At 39.0% G+C, this 19,366-nt stretch overlaps 2 protein-coding genes across 2 annotated transcripts; both read left to right on the plus strand.

Annotated features, from left to right (window-relative positions):
* The first annotated feature begins 440 nt into the window (after positions 1 to 440).
* LOC133993245 (motor neuron and pancreas homeobox 1-like) lies at positions 441 to 3,516 on the plus strand. The gene is made up of 3 exons (XM_062432138.1): positions 441 to 891; positions 1,886 to 2,046; positions 3,060 to 3,516. The coding sequence occupies exons 1-3, from the start codon at positions 441 to 443 to the stop codon at positions 3,384 to 3,386; spliced, it is 939 nt and encodes a 312-aa protein (XP_062288122.1). The 3' UTR covers positions 3,387 to 3,516.
* A 2,094-nt stretch (positions 3,517 to 5,610) lies between these two features.
* cfap65 (cilia and flagella associated protein 65) lies at positions 5,611 to 18,681 on the plus strand. Its single transcript, XM_062431985.1, has 34 exons — positions 5,611 to 5,691; positions 7,106 to 7,293; positions 7,446 to 7,548; positions 7,961 to 8,127; positions 8,411 to 8,619; positions 9,002 to 9,138; positions 9,226 to 9,451; positions 9,642 to 9,910; positions 9,993 to 10,187; positions 10,270 to 10,502; positions 10,604 to 10,760; positions 10,947 to 11,078; positions 11,265 to 11,519; positions 11,626 to 11,765; positions 11,924 to 12,008; positions 12,137 to 12,283; positions 12,433 to 12,598; positions 12,712 to 12,840; positions 12,960 to 13,173; positions 13,388 to 13,516; positions 13,722 to 13,812; positions 13,983 to 14,068; positions 14,316 to 14,382; positions 14,605 to 14,715; positions 15,186 to 15,377; positions 15,661 to 15,819; positions 15,986 to 16,129; positions 16,220 to 16,336; positions 16,552 to 16,671; positions 16,768 to 16,818; positions 17,132 to 17,352; positions 17,550 to 17,678; positions 17,831 to 18,178; positions 18,450 to 18,681. The coding sequence occupies exons 1-34, from the start codon at positions 5,611 to 5,613 to the stop codon at positions 18,490 to 18,492; spliced, it is 5,241 nt and encodes a 1,746-aa protein (XP_062287969.1). The 3' UTR covers positions 18,493 to 18,681.
* The last annotated feature ends 685 nt before the right edge of the window (positions 18,682 to 19,366 follow it).

Here is a 19,366-nt window from a genome sequence, read left to right on the forward strand (position 1 = left end):
AGACTTTGCTATGTTGTGTAGAATTAAACATAAAGCTGACACACGAGTGCATGAATGCCTATAATTAACCCTTCAAAAGAAAGAGTCGGCCTTTACCCTGCCCCTGCGCTCCAGGGCTCTGACCAATCACAGCTCAGCAGACTTTATTGCGCTATTGGGTGCGAGTAATTTTGCAGCTCACTGTTGAAGTGAGTGAAGTGGTTTTTAGAAGTGGTGTGCGTCAGATTGAAGAAATTTCTTCGGAGAGGAGGACTGACAACAGAGCTGTTGACTTGAAGAGTCTGCATACTGTATTTAACAATTAGAGACGAATTTCAGTCCATCAGAGGAACATTTTTGGCATGTTTAAATTGCAATACTGAATATAAGGAATTGATAAGAACAGGAGGCCAATTTCAGAGAAACTCATCGGACACTTCGTGGACAGGATGACTACCACCATGGAGAAATCCAAAAACTTTCGTATTGACGCACTGCTGGCGCACGATATGGAGCAGAGGACTGATGGTGCGTCCCCAGAGTTATACTACAACAGGAGCCCAAGCGACAGTCCGGTTTCGAACCGCGGTTCCGAGACGCCCTCTCCTCACAAAATTCCAACAAATACCCCTCAGGTCCAGCCAGGACTTCTCTCAAAGTCCCCCCTCTTCAACTTGTCCCAGTCAGGATTCACTGCTCTGCACCAAGGGGGGTTCCTCGGAATGCACCCGAGATCCATGTACCCTCTGGCGGCGTTTGGCGGCCAGCATCCCGCCTTCATCTATCCCGGTTTCACGCAGCTGATCCAGCCATATCCGGAGCATCTGAAGGGGTCCTCGATGGCCGGGGCGATCCCGCTGGAGCCTTGGCTTCGAGCCGGGATGATGATACCCAGACTCGGAGAGTATGGAGGTGAGTGGCTTACAACTTTAATATCCTCATTAAAATGGTGAAAGAACCAAAACACACGATGTTTATCTACTTCTAAATTTGTGGATTAGAGTTGATCTTGATATGATACGAATATTTTAAATGGCACAATCTGTTGCGCTTTTAAAAACAATTTTAAATTATTACGTGACTATAATTAATTCAGTGTCAACTAATTTATTTTTCAATGATGGCACCAGGCTTATAATTGTAAAAATAAAATTGCATTTACGAAATTACGCACAAACTTTAAAAATGTAAGTTCTAGGGACTATTCCTGACGGATTAAAGTATGTGGATCACACAGGCTACCATATCATAATTTTATATTTTATAAACTAGTGCTATATTTTGGCACGTTTTTGTCCAGGGTTGTGAGTGGTAGGCCAGCATCCATTTCATGTTTATGCCCAAAGGCCCTCCTTTTTTTGAAAAGACCGTGACATTGAGCTGCTGTCGCTTAAGGACAATTTATCTCATAAAAACCAACGTGCAACATTTATGGTAAAGGTAACACCTGAAATAGACCTGCTACTTAATCAACTGATAACATTTACAGGGTTTTCATTAAGGTAATGGACCTCTGTGATGTTTTATTGCCTCTCCAAAGCAATATCCTCTCACACATCCTCACATCAAGGCAATAATATTAACGGACATAAGCAGCGAGATATACAGGCAGGTAGGCCTGTGGCATCTAAACAAAGGAATAGAGACAAAGCTAATGGTCCTTATTTATTTATTTGAAGATTAATTGAAGAAAAAAATCTCTGGAATTATTTTTTTTTTCTTTCTGCATTTCTTACTTTTACTCACAGGCCTGCATAAGTGAAACACTCCAACAGAGCAGTGTGGAGCATTGAAATAAATAAATACACATTTGAATAGCAACAACAAAAAGGAAAGGAATAATAATGTGTTAAAAAAACACTCTCTGTTTGTTTTCTGCCTCTATCTTGCTCTTTTCCCTTCTCAGGTCCGGCCCCAGCAGGTTTGTTGGGGAAGTGTCGGAGGCCCAGGACAGCTTTCACCAGCCAGCAGCTCCTTGAGTTAGAAAACCAGTTCAAGCTCAACAAGTACCTGTCCAGGCCTAAACGCTTTGAGGTGGCCACTGCACTTATGCTGACCGAGACTCAAGTAAGTGAATTATATCACACATATCACATTTATTGTGTTAGTACAGGCCATTCCTTTTCAACATCACGTCCTCCCTGTTCTGGACTTCATGCTGCATGGCATCTTTAAAAGTGTGAATAGATTTAATGCTTAAACAGGTGAAGAACTGGTGAAACGTTTAGAGGCCTGCAGCATACATTTCTTTGCACACCCACTTTTTGTATTAAAAAACTCCCATCCATATAATTTAGGAAATGTGTGTATGATTCATTACAGCCCTTTCACTATTAAAATATACAGAAACTTTACAAACAAAAATATATCAGATGCTAAATGACATAATAAATATATGGTACAAGAAAAAAATACAAAATATACTTTTCATCAGTGATTTTTTAATAGTGTATTTTTAATTGTAAGATTTAAGGTAAGCAAAAATAATTAATTTTGTTGTTGTGCAGCTACAGAATGCTGACTATAAAATGCATAAAGAAACTAATATTCATAGTTTCATAATATTTCTTTAACATACAGCAATAAGAATAGAACGTTTTGGTTTTACTCACTTTGATTTTGAGGTGAATGGACTTTTATGAAAACAATTAAAATTTATATTACACCAGAATTCAAAGACATTGCTTTGGTGTGGATTTTATCAGTGCTAAGAGCACCACAAAGACAATGCATTCACCTTCAGGCAAACGTCTATGTTTCAAAAGTGCAGCAAACAAAATTAAAACTTTAGCTGAACTGTTAGATACCATTTGGGGGAAATGTTAAGAAATGTGTTCCGTGATTTAGGTGAAAGAGCCCTTTAACAGAACTAAAAGCAGCTATATGGATCCTGCCAAGTCCCTGCTCGTTTTAATTTTGTTTATCACCAGCCTTGTTTAAATATTGACTGTAATATCAATATTTTACCATCCCTCTCCTTTCTGACAACAAGAAAAGACATTGTTTTTCTCAGAATAACACAATTTCTTAACACCATTGTGATTCCTGTTGGTTTTGTTTTTTGTTTTTCTTTACACCAGGTTAAGATCTGGTTTCAGAACAGACGTATGAAGTGGAAGAGAAGTCGCAAAGCCAAGGAACAAGCAACTTCTCCGCTGACTGACACAGACAGGATGCACAGTGCCAAGTCTCAGGGTGACTCTCACAGCTCGAGTCTGGAGGATGAAGAGGAGCTTGAAGGGGAGGACGAGGATGAAAAAGAGGAGATAGAGGATCTGAGGGCAGGTTCTTCGGGCTCTTTAGGCGTCATGATGCATGCAGGGGGAGAAACAGGGAACTACAGCTCTTATTTAGATGAGGAACTGGAGGAGGAAGGTGTAAGAACAAGAACTGGTGTTTTCCCATAGCTATAAAGTTCGGCATGCTTTTATTGTACGTCTTTTTATGTTTATTGCTCTTGAGAAAACAATGCACAATGAAATCAGGTAGACAAATAAAGCGGCATGAAGTGGATCATTCATTTTCCACCGCCGAATAATGCCATAACTTTATCTGTAGCTCCTAAATTAACAAAGGGCTTGTTAACACCTGCACATTGAGCTGGGTGTGAAAAATTATTACATCAAACCAGGATAATGTCAGCTTTATGTGCCTGCACGTTTGATATTTTAATTGCCAGCAATCCATCTGTTTTATGACTTAGAAACCAACAAACAATTCTGACTCATAATGGACTTTTATATGCATGATTTACTTTTGATTTAAGCAGTGCAGACCCATTGAAAGCCAATGTCCCTCTCCTGTGATCTGCAATAAACAAATTTATCTATGAATGTACTTGTACGTAAAAAATTATATTAATGGCACTTTCATGAAGAAACATTAAGAAGAATTAACTTGGAGACTGAAGATGTAAAGAGAGTAGTGTTACACTGTTTCCAGTGCTTCCTTGTCTGTTACAAATGCTGTACAAACATTTCCACCAACATGTGAAACCTTAAATATTTTTTAGGAAGACACAAGTAATGGATTTATATTGACCCAGTTAAAGTTTCAGGGCATTATATTTGTGTGGCAAGAAAAACACTACTATGTTTATTGTAGTACTTTTTAACTATATTGTCATGAATTTTAGTTGTGTAATAATCTACTGTTTGTTTTGTATTATCTTCTTGAAACTGCATGTCATATTCAGTTGAAGCCACACAGAAAGAAATGGCTGCACATGCTATACGGTATTTGAAATGTACTATTAGTATGACATTTTCCCCTGTATTTTGTAAACCTTTTCTTATATTAAGTGTGTTGTTGTCAATATAATTTAACATTTATATAATTTAATATATTCCACTTTAAATGCAACAGTGGTTGTTTTTTTGTGGAGAGGAATTGTTTGAAGAATAAAGTTGAATTCATGACTTTGTGCAGATCCAAAAAAGTTCAGACTGACAAAGTGAATGAAATGAATGATGTCTGTGCTTTTTTAATTTGTGGGTTAAAGCATTTTAGCCATACTCTCATCAGGGTTGGGAAGGTTATTTTGGAAATGTAATAGGTTACAGATTACTAGTAGTTACCCTATTTAAAATTTAATAAGTAATGTAACTATTTAAATTACTTAATCAAAGTTATGTAGCTTATATTTGATTACTTTTTTATTACTTTTCTAATTTTCTAACAACTTTTTATCAGCAGTTTTCAGCTCTGCAGGGTAAGTGCACCCGTTAAGCACCGAAATATATACTGACATGATTTATAAGGGAGATCATTTCTTATAAAACAAGAGGTATCTCTCATTTGAAAATGTATTTATTAGTTCATGTAGATTTTGGAATATAAAATAAAGATATTTTATGAAAAAAAGTCAAAAGTCTGACATGGGCTTAATTGGTAGTGTGGCACCTTTTAGGCCCATGTGTGTTCAAAAAAAGCAACATTGATTTCAAAAAATTAAAAACAGAAATTTTGTAACAGGTTAAATATTAAAAAATGAGGAAAAAATTCTCAAAGCAAAAACGGTCTGACTTCAGATGTAACCCCGTTTGTAATCATCAACATTTTCATAAGTAACTGTAATTTATTAACTACACTTTTTTTCCTCAGTAACTGTAATGGATTACAGTTACATTAACTGTAACGGATTACAGTTACATGTATTTTGTAATTAAATTACGTAACGCCGTTAAATAGTTACCCAAAACTGAGAGTCAGTGTTGGGGAACTTAGTGTTGGGGAATTGGTAATATTATAAATATTGGTAATATTATAAATATTACCAATTCGCGAATCGCATATGTTCTTCTTGAGTTGCCGTAGGCTAATTGCTATGGCGACACAAACAGTTCTTCGTTGCCAGGGAAACGCAGTGGACGACAAACTAGTTAAAACTGCTCCTGTGGCTGCTGTTAGCGGGCCTTTCACAACTCAAATGTAGTATATTGTTATTGTTTTCCAGCTTAAAGGAGGTAAATGTGCGTTTTTTCGGATTGACCAACAGTTATCGGTGTTAAAGTGATTGCCCGTCTAATTTTTAAGGGTATTTTATGACACGTTCAACGCCAGATAGCCTGCAGCATTTGCAGCTTTACTGTATCACTGTTGGTTGCATTTTGTTTCCCTCTCTCTCCAGTCATGTTAGCTGAGACTCGGGGTCCAGACCATTTGGGAACAGGCGCACCATGGAAGCCCTCCACCTCGGGGAAAGATATCAAAGTAAACACCTGCAGCAGCTTGTCAGCACTAATGACTTTTTGCCTGTTTTTTTCCTTTTTGTAGCCAAACAGATACTGTATGTGTGCTTAACTGAGGTGTAAAATGATCCCACGCTGAGTACATGGTTTGCAATGGTGGAAAAATTAATAAAAGCGATAGTACCAATTCAGCAATGTAAGAATACTCATATTACAAAAGTGTTAGCTGCAAAATAACAGTATTAAAATGAAAGTCCCTCTGACTGATATATTATTATGACATCATTAGATTATTAATACTGAATCATCAGTGCAATGTGTAATAATAATAATAATATATTTTATTTGAAGGCGCCTCTCTGGGCACTCGAGGACACTGTACAATTAATAAACAAAACAGTAAATAATAAACAAAACAATAAGAAACAAAACAGATAAAAGACAGTGTAGAACAGACAAAACAGTAAGGTGAGGTAGTGGAGTTCATGTTAAGTGGGGTATGCAAGTCTGAATAGGTGAGTTTTTAGCCTTGATTTGTTATTATCGTATCTAATGGGGGTGCAAATAGTTTGAACTACTTAACCCTTACATATTGTTCATATTCTGACTCGTAATTAGTCTCTACACCAATTCCTCATCAGTCATTTAATAAATGTTTGATTAGTCTTATGGAATAAAAGACATTCACAATCACTATTTTATGGTCCAGGAGAAGATTTCATAGAATATGAAGAATACAACAACATATAAATAAAGGTCCTACTTGTACATTTGCATGTATAAAAAAATGTGTATCAGCTGCACAGAAACATAGAAAATGATGCATTTTATTTCCATTTTTGTGTACTGTGGGTCACTTTAGGAAAAAGTATTGCTGGTGTTTTTACAGCTTTCAAATGGCAAATGGTTGTGAGATTATTAATGGGAGAGGAAAGAAGAAAAGACAAAGTTTTGATACACACATCTATTTTCAGTTTTTGGAGTGTTTCTCTAATCTTTGACTTTTCGTGAAATTTTGGATCATTTAAACATTTATGACAACCACGTGAGAAGTTTAGAGGTTCTAAACTAATAAGGCTGAAAATGGTTTCATCTTTAGAAATGTGTTGTATTTTAAAAGCTTGTTATATTATCTATTGTATAATCTTCATCTCAATATTAACTAAAGCTGTCAAATAAATTTCCCTTTGAAATGTAGTAGAGTAGATGTATAAAGTAGCATCAAATGGAAATACTCAAGTAAAGTACACGTACCTTAAAATTGTGCTTAACTACAGTACTTGCCATATGTTCCTACTATACTATCCAACGTTTTCACACATGAAAAGCAACTGTGCTGCTGTTTCAGCTGTACAATACGTTTTTAATACTAATATATAGTATTTATCTGTTTCCTTTTCCAAATCTTACATCTTCTGCATTGCCTCACATGTCAGCATTCGGGGAATCAGTATAGGCAACAGGGAGCAGAGCACCTGCGACAAGTGTCCAGTCAAAGAAGCTCCTTCCTAGGACTGGAAACGAGGCCAGAGCTGGTCTGGGAGGACTGGGACTTTGGAAAAGAGTTCATGAAGACATTAGTGATAAAAAACATCCACAGCAAGCTGCAGAAGCTAAACTTAAGGTCTCACACAAACATACACATATACACACTGTATGAGGTTTAGTGTCACACAAACATATACAGTTTAAAGGTTATTGTTTACTCCCAAACCAAGCAATATAAATATGATGAGTGTCCACAGGCTAACATATCATGTCTTTGCCCCTTCACAGACCTCCAGTGTCCAGGTTCTTCACCATCTCGATTCCCCAGATAATTGCTGTCAGCCCAGGGACTTCTTTCTCAATACCAATCACCTTTAGACCACTCCAAAGGGTAAAACATCACAATTTTGCATAAATTAATAGATCTTATCAGTATTTTGTAAGTTTTATGCCCTAGGAATTTCAAATGTGGGTGTACATTTTGTATTCTTGGACTAGGGGTGTGCCAAGTACTTGCAGTCTCACCTTTAAAAATGTTCAGATACTGTTACTCTCAATAATTACAAAACAAATCCTATCTAGACCATTATGTAACACCGTGCTAAGTGACATATTTTTAATGACTGAATGAATGAAAGTTGTGTGAACAAAACCACCCGCATCCCCCCAGAAATCATATATGGATATTGAAATGAATGATGGTTACTCATATAAAAATATTATATAAAATAATCAGCCTTTCCTTTTTAATGCTGTCTGTCTATGTAATGTTTGTGTTTTGTCTATTTGACTACTTGGGACAGTGTGAATATGAAGACAGCATTGAGTTCCAAAGTAAAGATGGCAGCTTCCAGGTATGTCTCCGTGCCATCATTCCCTGTCATGCCCTGGAGGTGCCTGACTCTGTGCTACTGCCACTCTGTGCTGTTCAGCACTCCACACATACTACTTTCCTGCTCAAAAATGCCAGGTACATACTATTGTGTTTGAAAGAAATGAGGAAAAGCAGGAGGAATGAATAACTTGGGAGTGAATAAGGAAAATAGTATAATATATTCCATTATTATATACAGTATATATAGGACTAGTTAGATGTTTGAACACACTTTCTCTGAATAGAATATGTTTTATATGAATATATTTTAAGTATTTGTGTGTTTGAGTTCATGTTACATACATTTTTGAAGAAAAGCAAATTATGTTAAAATCTCTCCTCTTTCTCATTTTAACTCTCCCTCTCCCACTTCACTCAGCAAACTCCAGACATGCTTCCAGTGGGAGTGTGCTGCACCTTTCCAGCTGAGGCCTGAGCAAGGCTTTTTGAAGCCTGGCCAGGGCTGTCACATCACTGTTGTCTTCCAACCACAAGAGGCGCTAGTGTACCAGCAACAGGCCTACTGCACATTTGGAGAAGAGGGAGATGAGACAGAAAGCTGCTGCACTGTGCTGCTGCAGGGACTAGGTACCATTAACAGCAGAACCATAAATTAGTTTCTAAATAATTATTGTTGAGGACACAGTTTGTGATATAAATAAATTGTATAAACAAAGTCTAAGACTGTAAATTGCTTTCAAGATGATTTGGTTACATCTGTAATGTTATTAGAATAAAATGTTTAAAAGTATATTTAAGTACGCTTGGTTGGGAAGCACAAAAAGCAAATCTTTCAAGTATAACTCTACTACTCGATTATGTTTATGAACACTGATTTTATCAAGCTGTTCTCAGGTCTGACTGTGTAAAACTGTGCAAATCTGAACAGAGATGTTCCATATGTGTTTAAATTGCAATTTTTATTTTATATGCTAAAATAATGGAAACAATTGTCTGCTTTCTTTTTCAGCCAAATACCCATGTCTTCAGCTGAGAAATAAGAGTAACAAGAATGAAAGTGAACAGGGTGGTTTAGTGCTGCACTTTGGCTCTGTGGCAGTTGGCCAAAGTTTGCAGAAATATTTTGACATCTTTAACCCTTCCCCTGTGAGTAGCGCCCAAAATATGCACAAATGGCCACATAAACTGTCAGTGGCCTCACCTCTCATTAGCCTCTCCTCCTCTCTCCTCCAGGTAACTGTGACATTCTCTCTTTCAAGACTGTCTGGTGGAGTGCCTTTATTGGGGTCAGAGTTCAGTTGTGATATTACTAGGGGGAAGGTGGCACCTGGCGGATCACTACAGGTTACAGTCACCTATACTCCTGCTGCAGTTGATACTGTCTTTGTCGAGAATTTGTCTCTACAGTGTAGAGGGGCACTCAACAAAACCCTGCTCAAACTCACTGGAAACTGTATAGGTAGGGGGCACACAGAAAGGCACACACACAGACAAATATACAATGAAAATGTTTTTATTTTGCAATCTTAAAAAGACAGATAAATGCAAGCCCCACTTGCATATTTTTTAACTTGTTTTTATTTAAAAGGGGAGTTTGTAGAATCTAGAATTAGATGCATGTGTTTAAAACTATTTCTTTTTGTTACTAGGTCCCAAAGTTTCCTTGTCATCATCTGTGGTGGATTTTGGCTGTGTTGAAGAAAGAGGAGCAGTTGTACAGACAGTGGAGCTAGTCAATTCTTCACCTGCTGAGGCTATCTACCAATGGGATCTTGACTGTAGCGGACACAGTGTGTTCAGCATACAGCCAGCAAGTGGCACCGTACACCCACATAGCCGTACAACAGTGAAGGCAGTGTACAGGCCCACACAGACTTTCGCACACCACAGGAGAGTGGTGTGTTTCATACTGCACAGGGTAGGAGAACATAAATGTGAACATAAACATCATTAAGACTTAATTCAATCTACCTACCTACATTATCAATCTCCTCTTGTAGGACCCTGAGTTCCTTGACCTGATTGGAACCTGTCACTCAGAGCTCCAGAAACCAGCTGTACTGAAACCGGAACACTTGGTTATGTACAGGTCTCATTGGTACAGTAGACAGGACCCACCAGACACTCTCACTGATATGCAGCAAGAGAATAATATACAACTAGACCAGCAGGAGGTCCTGTGCCCACTGGAGGAGGTACGGTGCCAAAGAGAGATGTGTTACTATCTCTTTTTGTCCATCTTGCTTACTTTGTGTTTTTCTGTGTCACCCTTAACAGTCAAACCAAAGACCAGATAGTGCTGATGTTGTGTCGAGCACTCCCGTAGAGAACTATTACCAAAACCAGGGCAGCATGGATCCTCTCTCTTCCATTTCATCTTCATTGTCTCCGCATGTATCTGTGGTGCCCAATGAGCTGCTGTTTAATCACAAAATGCCCTCCTCCCTGTCTACTTCATCCACTTCCTCTCAGGCTGTCTCAATTATCAACCACACCAGACGGAAACTCTGGTACCACTGTCTGCCTTTTATTTGTGACTTCTCTAGAATATTTGTTTTAAATGTATATCGTGTATATCGCTTGACTTCTATTGTATGTTTTCCTATTCCAGCCTGGTGTGGACTGTTGCCCAAGATTCTCCATTTTCTATCTCTCCGTTGTCATTTGACTTGGCTCCACTGAAGTCCACCTCATTCAGAGTGACGTATAACCCTGAGCAGCTCAATACTCTGCATGGAGCTCAACTTGAGTGCTTTGCATACTATAAGGTAATAACTGGAAGAAAAACAACTGAAACAAATCCATTGCAACAAGCAATGGTGCCTTGATTTTTTTAATGAATATAGTGAAAAGAAAGTAATTTCATTATTATGTGGAGGTATATTCTTATTTGTTCTCTGTATGAACAACTATCAAATTGTACTCATTTGCTGCCACTAACCTATTTTATGCAGCAGGACAGTCATCCTGCTGAGGAACGACTGCTGTGTCCTCCCTGCTGTGTGACTGTCAGAGTCGTTGGCCACTCCTTCCAGCCAGGCAAAGAGCACTTTATCCCATGCTGCTCCCTTAAGCCCCATCAAGTGGTGAGGCACAAGCACAACAAAGAAGAGTTTTGCCATAATCTGAATAAACAATAACAGATGACAATGGTATTTCAGCTGATGCATTTCATCGTCTCCCTCAAAAAACATTCTGTACCTTGTCAAACTAAAACTTCCTGTTGAAGCAGTATAAAGGACATTATAACACTAATATGTTGTTCTTTCTAGGTTTTTCCAGGCCTGGGTGTTCTTTGCTCTCGAACAGTGCTCCTCCAGAATGTTGGAGACCTGCCGCTCACTTTCTGTCTGAACCCACACCACAACTCAAACCCCACCTTGGCATCAGTATCTGTAATGCCGAGCTGCGGTTTGATCCAGCCAGGGGATCACCAAATCCTCACCCTCAAAACAACTCCCACAGAAGACAGTCCCAAACAGGGATTTAGTTTTCAACTGCAGCTCAATGCAGCTAAACACACGCAGGTACACACATAAACACAGAGGACAAGAAGAGTAAGACACATCTACACTGTGCTTTCAGGTTTGTACCTGACAGCACTATCTGTGCATATGTCTCTGTCTCCTTTAGGAACTGGCAGTTTTTAACATGGTGGAAAAGTTTTGTGTGTCTCTGGAAGGAGACGGCAGTTTATATTTCCAGCCTACAGCTGTGGGCTCACAGACACAGCGCACCCACCATCTCAGAAACCTCAGCCGCCTGCCTCTACGGTTAATTTTTTGTCTGATTTATAACAGTTGTTATCCAATGGTTGTTATTCTGGTTATGTATTTCTTACATTTTTCAGTGTATTGTTTGTAGTCTGGACTTATCCAAGCGTCATTAATCTTTTCTGCAGCTGGTTTTCTGTGATTGTCCTTTATGATAGGTTCCAGTGGAGCATTCCAGAGTCAGACCAGGAGCTTATCTTTGTTGAACCAGATGCTGGTGAACTGCATCCTAATGAGAGCTCAGTGAGAAACTGAAAGGATCACACACAAGCTTATGCAGACAGTGATTTTGCAACTTTTTGAAGAAGTTTACTGAGCAACTGATTATATTTACTTATATTTACTATTGTTTATACTGGCTGATGTTACAGATACAGACATGGTCCTTCAGTCCGCTGGAAGAGAAGACATACACACTCAAACCTACTCTCACCTTCTGGCCGACCCAGACTCCTGAATGTAACAAGTCACAGCTTACCCTCAAAGTGATGGGAAGTGGCTGCACAGGCTTCATTGAGGTGTGATTGTCATTTTTGTTTGTTATGTGTGTATGCACATATGATTATAGTCATGTGTGCAGTCACTTTTTAAGAAAATTCAAATGACTGTTCCCCTCACCTTTTTGTAACGTGCATTGATCTGGAAACAATGTTTGCTCCCTTCTCAGGCAGAGAGAGCAGTTGTGGATTTGGGGGAGACTCTGGTTGGAAGTTACCGGTCAATTGAAGTTCCTCTGGTGAACAACAGCCCCTGTCCTGTCTCCTTTTGTCTCTCTGTACAGCAGATACTACAGGATGAGGAACATATTTATGACCCTAAAACTGAGCCAAGTGGTATTCTCTTTTGTGGTGTTCTCATGTATATTTAGGATATTAATCAGTTCATATAAAAATGACTGCTGATCACAACTAGTTGAACCAGTGTCTGTCCCATCTGATCCATTTAGCCCTGCAGCTGGACTGTGAGAGGGGAACCATTGCCTCACATTCCAAAATGCTGCTCCGATCCACAGTCAGGCCACGCAGACGAGCCCAGTACTTATGGACCATCAGTTACCAGACACTGGACTCCAGTGGTAGACAGAAAACACACACTCTCATACACATTACACAATGTATACTACTATTTTATTCTCTATCACATGATACATTCATCTCTCTGTGTTTCTATATCTGTCTTTCTCTCCCTCCCTAGGCTTTGTGTCATCCCCTCCGCAGGCAGTGTGTGAAGTGCGCACTAAGGGTGTGTTCCCCACCCTACAGGTGACTGATGCAGTATGTAGTGGCAGTGTGGGCAGGCTCAACAAGCTGCATCTGTGGAAACTCTTCTCATTGGACAGCCTCAATGAGCATTTACTCTCCAACCCCTCCACTGTAGAACTCACTTACAGAACCCCCACCAGGCACAGGTTTGTGGCAGAATATACTATACTCAATTAAACATTATACTTAGAAAAAAAGGAAAACAACAGAAAACCATGAGAGCTTACTGTGTCTTGAAATCCATCCAGTTTCTGTTGGATTTCAATTTCACAATCTTACTTTGAATTGTTTATTGTTTACAAAAGTAAAGTCAAAAAAATATACATAATACCTTTACTTTGTCTCTGTCCCTGTCTCTAGTTTGCGCTCTTGTCCTTCCACCTTTACCAAAGTCTTGTTGGATTTTAACTTCAGCTCAGCTCCGCTGAATTCACACCCCTCTACTATTGTGTTGATGTTTCACAACCCTGGCTCCATCCCTGTAGACTGGTGAGTAATAAAACAGACTGTAGAGTGTACAGACACTTCAAGTCAAAGATAATTGCATTTAGCACTCTTTTTACACTTACACTTGTTAAAAATGTTCAATTTATGTATACAGTAAAGATATAACAGACTGATAGTCAGAAGAATAGTTAGGGAATATTTGAAAATATTTGTTCTACTGATGTACTGATGTTTGGCTTCCTTTTAGGACATTCTTATTTCCAGAGGACCAACAGATAGAGTTGGAGTACTGGGCCGAGACAGGACGGTTTAGCAGCACTGAACTGTACCACATGAAGGTCAGACATTTCATATATTTATCTAAAAACATGAATAAATGTTTTGAATTTAAAATATCACCACTATATGATTAAAATCTACAGAGATTCAGATATTTCAGCATATGATATTTTGCATTAAAGAAAAAAAGATACAGACCCCATCACAAATATCTTAATCTTATTGGCAGGTTCAGGACAACCAGCTTTTCAGCATTTATCCTCGTTCTGGTACTTTGCTCCCTGGCCAGCAGAGGGCAGTGCACTTCAGCTACAGGTCAGACATTATTTCACAGAATACAACACAGACTGGTGTCCAGGTCAAAAAATGTGATAATTTTGGAAGTAGCAATGAAGCTTTAATGTATTTATTTGATTATTTTGACAATTCAGGTTAGCATGGAAACTGAAATGATAAGAAATTATGTCTTTGTAGCAGAATGGCAGATCTTGTAGCTATGTGATGACACTTATAATGTGATCAAAAATAATAATACAAATAATTATCACTTTGTCCTTCACAGCCATGACTTTGCTGGGACGGATCAGTTTCCCATCGTGTTTAAACTCTCTTATGGCAGAGAGATCTTGGTAAGGCAGAGCTCCTGACAACTTACATGAGACTATTTATTCAAGCAAAACAGCTGTTACATTTTCTTTAATGGTAACCGTATAAACAAAATGATTATGTTTCTTTGCCATAATGAACTGTTCTTTTTAATTCCGTTGCACAAATAGTTGTGATGTATCACTAAGTATGGTGACCTCTTTAGACTTGTACTCCATGTACTTGTGTTGTGTTTCTGTGTGCAGCTGAACTTTCAGGGGGTGACAGTGGAGAGAGACAGACCATATCTCCACTTTGCCTCCAATCGACATGTCCTCGCTCCTGTAACTATTGGGGATTTAAATCCTCCAAGCCAGGTGTGTGTTTAATTTTAACATTAAATCCATATGAATCACCTATTTACAGTGAATTGAAATATATATTTCACACTTATTATATAATATTTCATATATTAACCCCTACTTAGTGTAACAGCCTTGACGGATTTCTCCAGATATTTAACTTGCAGCATTGTTTTCCATTGAGAACCTCAATAACATAGATGTGATCCACCAAGTAACATAAAAAATCTTTTCAATGTTTTCCTACAAAGATAAATTGGTAAATACAGTAGCAGCCTGAGCTACCTGAGCTAATTTTACCAAAACAAAATTGATATTGTGTATTAGGTTTTGTACTACAGACTTTCTGTTATGCATTTGTTTGGTGGCCAGTGCTTTTCAGACTGGAATGTCTTACTCTCTATTATAACTATTAATACACACTACTTAACATTACAACCTGAGTTTGTCTTGCCAAAACGTGTTCATCTTTGGTTGTCCTGTAGGTGTATGAATTATACAATGGTGGTGCAGTGCCAGTCCATTACGAAGTGGATACAGCTGTTTTGTTACAGCTACAGGTGGACAACTTTAATCATCCAGTGCTTTGCTGCCTCAATCCAGAGGGATTGGTCCCACCAGGGCACACAGCCATGCTGGAGTTTATCTTCTCACCATTGGAGGCCAAGATGTACTATGTATGAATGGAGCTATATTCGCCTACCTTCTGCTTTCTTCTTAATATTTATCCTTTTCATCCCTTTATAAAGCCTTTTAGAGAAGTAGTATGTAACTGTGGTCACATGTTCATCTCTATTTTACTTTAGTGTTTTGTGTTTTGCTCTTGTAGCATTGTTATAGTCAGTGACATAGCAATTTAGGAATCAAGCTGTCAAAGAAACTCAGATACTAAACAAGTATAAAACACTCCTTTTCTCTTTTCTGTGATTTTGAGTCTTGTCCGTGGTTGTGTATTTTCAGATGGATGTTCCTATCCACATCCAAGATGGGGACTCCACACTGGTGAAGTTTGAGGGATGTGGGTTAGATTCTCCAACAATGGGCTCCTCAAACCCATTTAAATGCAGTGAGGCTAAGCCCCCTGTACCCTGTGTGCAGAGGGTGCCCTTCCCGGGACAGGTGAGACACTGAAACACTCAAACTATTTTCATTTTCATCTAACATAATTCAGATTGTGCTGAATACCGACAGTTTAGTCATCATAAGTCTTCTTGTCTTTATGTTTTTGACCATTTGGGGCTTTATGTATGTGTTCATCCCAGCATGTGTGTGTCCCTGTGTGTAGATGGTGCTCCTGTCCGAGGATAGTGTCTCTTTAGGTGAAATACCTGTCTGCTCACAATGCTCAAGAATCTTCTTCCTCACCAATGTGTCCCGCAGAGACACCATCTACTGTTCATGGGACCTGGTCCAGCAGAGCAATCAACAGGTACAGGAAAGTTTACTTTGTCTGTGTGCCACGTCTATTCAGAATTTCAGGTACTGACCAGGTTTGCTTGTCTATTTTGTGTTGCAACAGGTGGTGCAGATCCATCCAGAACAATGCAGTCTGTGTCCAGAGGAGAGAGTTCTTTGTGTCCTTACCTTCACATGTACTGACTACCCCACCATTTATCGACTGGATCTCATCTGTCAGGTACCACATCAGTGCTAATGCAGAAATAAAGTGGCATGGGATTTTGTGTTCTTGAGCCGGTGAATTTAAGTCCAATATTCACTGATATTTTAGTCCTGGTTTGGCGAGCTATAGTTTTAAGTCAAACTATGGATAATACACATTTTATTCCCTCTTTCCTCCTCTCCTCTTCCCTGATCTCCTCTCTCTTCCTCTCATCTCAACCTAATCCGCAGGTTACTCAGGAGGCAGCACTGGTTCAGTATCATGATGCTTTGCAGCGCTGGGAGCAAGAGAAAAAGAGACAGCAAGATGAATTCACTATTATGGACAAAGACCTTACAGAAAGCCGAGGGGTTTGATGGATGAAATCCTAACTCAAACAAATTGTCATATATTGGATGATAATGGGACTGCCCTCTTCACAGTTTTCACCTTTTGTCTCATTACAGGAACCTGTAGCTGCTCCCTTAAGAAAAGGGCCATCACTCAGGAGATATAAGGTGACTGCTAGAATTTTAATGAGACGCCTCATTTTCATTTTCATTCCTGGTGTATATTTCCCTGTGAATCAGTTTTTCACTGCTGTAGATTATGTATTTTTATGACTGCATAATCATCAGCAGCAGTGTAACGCTACCAAAGTAAACTAAATCCATTTGATAGATTGCAGGATACCTGTGTATGATGATTATAGCACATTATTCAAATGAATTTATAAGTAACAGTGCAGGAACAAATTTAAACCTTTGAGAGTTTATGATGCACTAATTTATGTTGACTGCGCTTCTATGTCTTGCTTTCTCTCACATCCAGACTCTTCCTCCTATCTGTGCCAGTAGTAGTTGTGAAACACTGGGCACTATATGTACCAAGCTAACAAAAGCTGAACGGCGGGCACAGCGCGAAACAGTGAAAGTATGGAGGCGCCCTGAACCGCCTCAACCTGCTCTGCTACATCTGGAGGTTACAGCACACTCCCACGATACTCTGGAGTTCCTCACACACTTCCCCGACCAGTTCAATAAACATTATAGGTAAAGCATTACTTGGAAGTACACACTAAGCATCACCAAGCAAAACCCAGACTTTTGAATGTCACTTATAATACATAAATGTATTTTATATTTAGGAAATAAATTGTGACGAAGAAAATCAGGTTTCAGAAGACCCTGACTTAAACTTCATATGCACTTTTGTAGCAATAATGTTTCATCTGTGTTGCTATGCTAAGATGCCTCCAGTCCCAGAAGCCTGAAACCACTTTGTCCGGCACACCCCTCCCTGCTGGGCAGCCTCCACAGACAAACACCCACAGCCCTGAGAAAGACATCATCACACACATACTCAATTCTCTATGCAGGTAACAGATAAAGTAAAGACTCTCATTCAACGTTTATGGTTATGGTTGGACTTACATTTAGGTTTAGAGCAGTTGTAACAATAAATAAGTTATGTTTGTATGTGTGTGTGTATATTTCATCTTTCTCCCTCTCTCTTCCTCTGATGCTCCAGAGACATACTGGAAGATGAAGCCTTCGCCCAGTCTCTGATTACTTTGGCCTCCAGGCCCGTCACCTACCAGCAGGCCCTACCCCCTACACCCCAACCTCAAGTTCTGTTGAACGAGACTAAGGCTGAACTGAACGAACAGCACAGCACAGTGGACAATGATGGGACTGCAGGATGTTCAGGGAACAGACTCAAAACAGAAACCACACTGAGCACTCGACATGTGTCTGCTGACATAAGTGAAGATGTTTTGCTGAACACCCTCCAGAATCTGATGATGGAAGCTGTCAAAGGAGAGCTTTCCCTCACAGTGCACCCCCGCATTATTATCTTGCCACCTGTTTCTGCCAGGTGAAGACAGAAACACACTCCACAGTACACACAGACACACAGACACACACAGACACACAAACACACACACACACACACACACACACACACACACACACACACACACACACACACACACACACACACACACACACACACACACACACACACAGAAAGCTTTGGCATTGTTAACTCCGTGGTGTATTTGTTGCAGGAAAGTTAAATGAAATCTGTATGCTAACCAGATCTAAAATATTACACTAAATGATTAACATATTGTGTGTTCCATTAGGACCAGGCAGATGTCCAGACCCAAGGAGGAGGAGAAAATGTGAAAATCAAAAATAAACTAGCAGGAACTTAATTACGAGCCTTACCATCTACCAAAATCTTGGAGGCCCATCTCCCTCTTTTGTTTTCACTGAAAATCAACTTATCAGCATGTTCAGTTTAACCTGACACATGATCTGTAGCCCTTGTTTATCTCACCCAGTGCCATCCGGTGTTTGCTTTATTCATGTGTCTCTCCTACCTAGCCCTATGTCTCTGTACTTACTGGACTAACCTGGGGACCAGGTGGTGACCAGGCTTCTGTTGTAATTCATAACTACATGTTTTGGACAGTAATTAAAGAGATTCCATCAACTAGTTGTCTATTCTTTTTGTGGGTGTATCAACACACAAAAATCAATCATTTGAAATATACTTTACTTTATACTTTCATTTGACATGTCCATTAATTTCTGTATATTCAATGTTTATGTTTGTGTGTTATTTTGCGGTAGTAGTGCACTGCACATAAAACTGAAAACAGTTTGTATGACTGAGGCTGAAAATATGTTTAAATGTTGATTTTGTGTGACTTCATTAACCTACTGTGTACACTACAAACAACCATTAGCAACATTCATATTTTAGACTTTACAGCTTCAGCCCTGACCCTTTCGATCAGCCATGCAGCCCTGTTAGAGGGATGTGTTACTGTTTTCTTTTTTGTGGTTTTCTTCTTTTTTTTTTTTTTGCTGATCGAAATAAAATAAACTCAAACTCAAACACATATCAGGTTTATGTCTGTTGTATATTTGTCTGTATGCCAATGGAAAACACTACAGTAGTGTATCTTTACAGACATTATTCATTGGCTATGTACAATGTACTCAATATATATTTTTATAAAGATCACTAATATTCATTTACAAGCACCTGCAC

This window comes from Scomber scombrus, chromosome 13 (genome assembly GCF_963691925.1).
Source record: "Scomber scombrus chromosome 13, fScoSco1.1, whole genome shotgun sequence".
Taxonomy (NCBI): Eukaryota; Metazoa; Chordata; class Actinopteri; order Scombriformes; family Scombridae; genus Scomber; species Scomber scombrus.

Coding starts and splice junctions, on each gene's coding strand:
- cfap65 (XM_062431985.1), top strand. CDS start 5,611: ATGTTAGCTGAGACTCGGGGTCCAGACCATTTGGGAACAGGCGCACCA. Junction 13,174..13,387: donor AGAACCCCCACCAGGCACAG/GTTTGTGGCAGA, acceptor CCCTGTCTCTAG/TTTGCGCTCTTGTCCTTCCA. Junction 13,813..13,982: donor CTGAACTGTACCACATGAAG/GTCAGACATTTC, acceptor TCTTATTGGCAG/GTTCAGGACAACCAGCTTTT.
- LOC133993245 (XM_062432138.1), top strand. CDS start 441: ATGGAGAAATCCAAAAACTTTCGTATTGACGCACTGCTGGCGCACGAT. Junction 892..1,885: donor CAGACTCGGAGAGTATGGAG/GTGAGTGGCTTA, acceptor TTCCCTTCTCAG/GTCCGGCCCCAGCAGGTTTG. Junction 2,047..3,059: donor TTATGCTGACCGAGACTCAA/GTAAGTGAATTA, acceptor TCTTTACACCAG/GTTAAGATCTGGTTTCAGAA.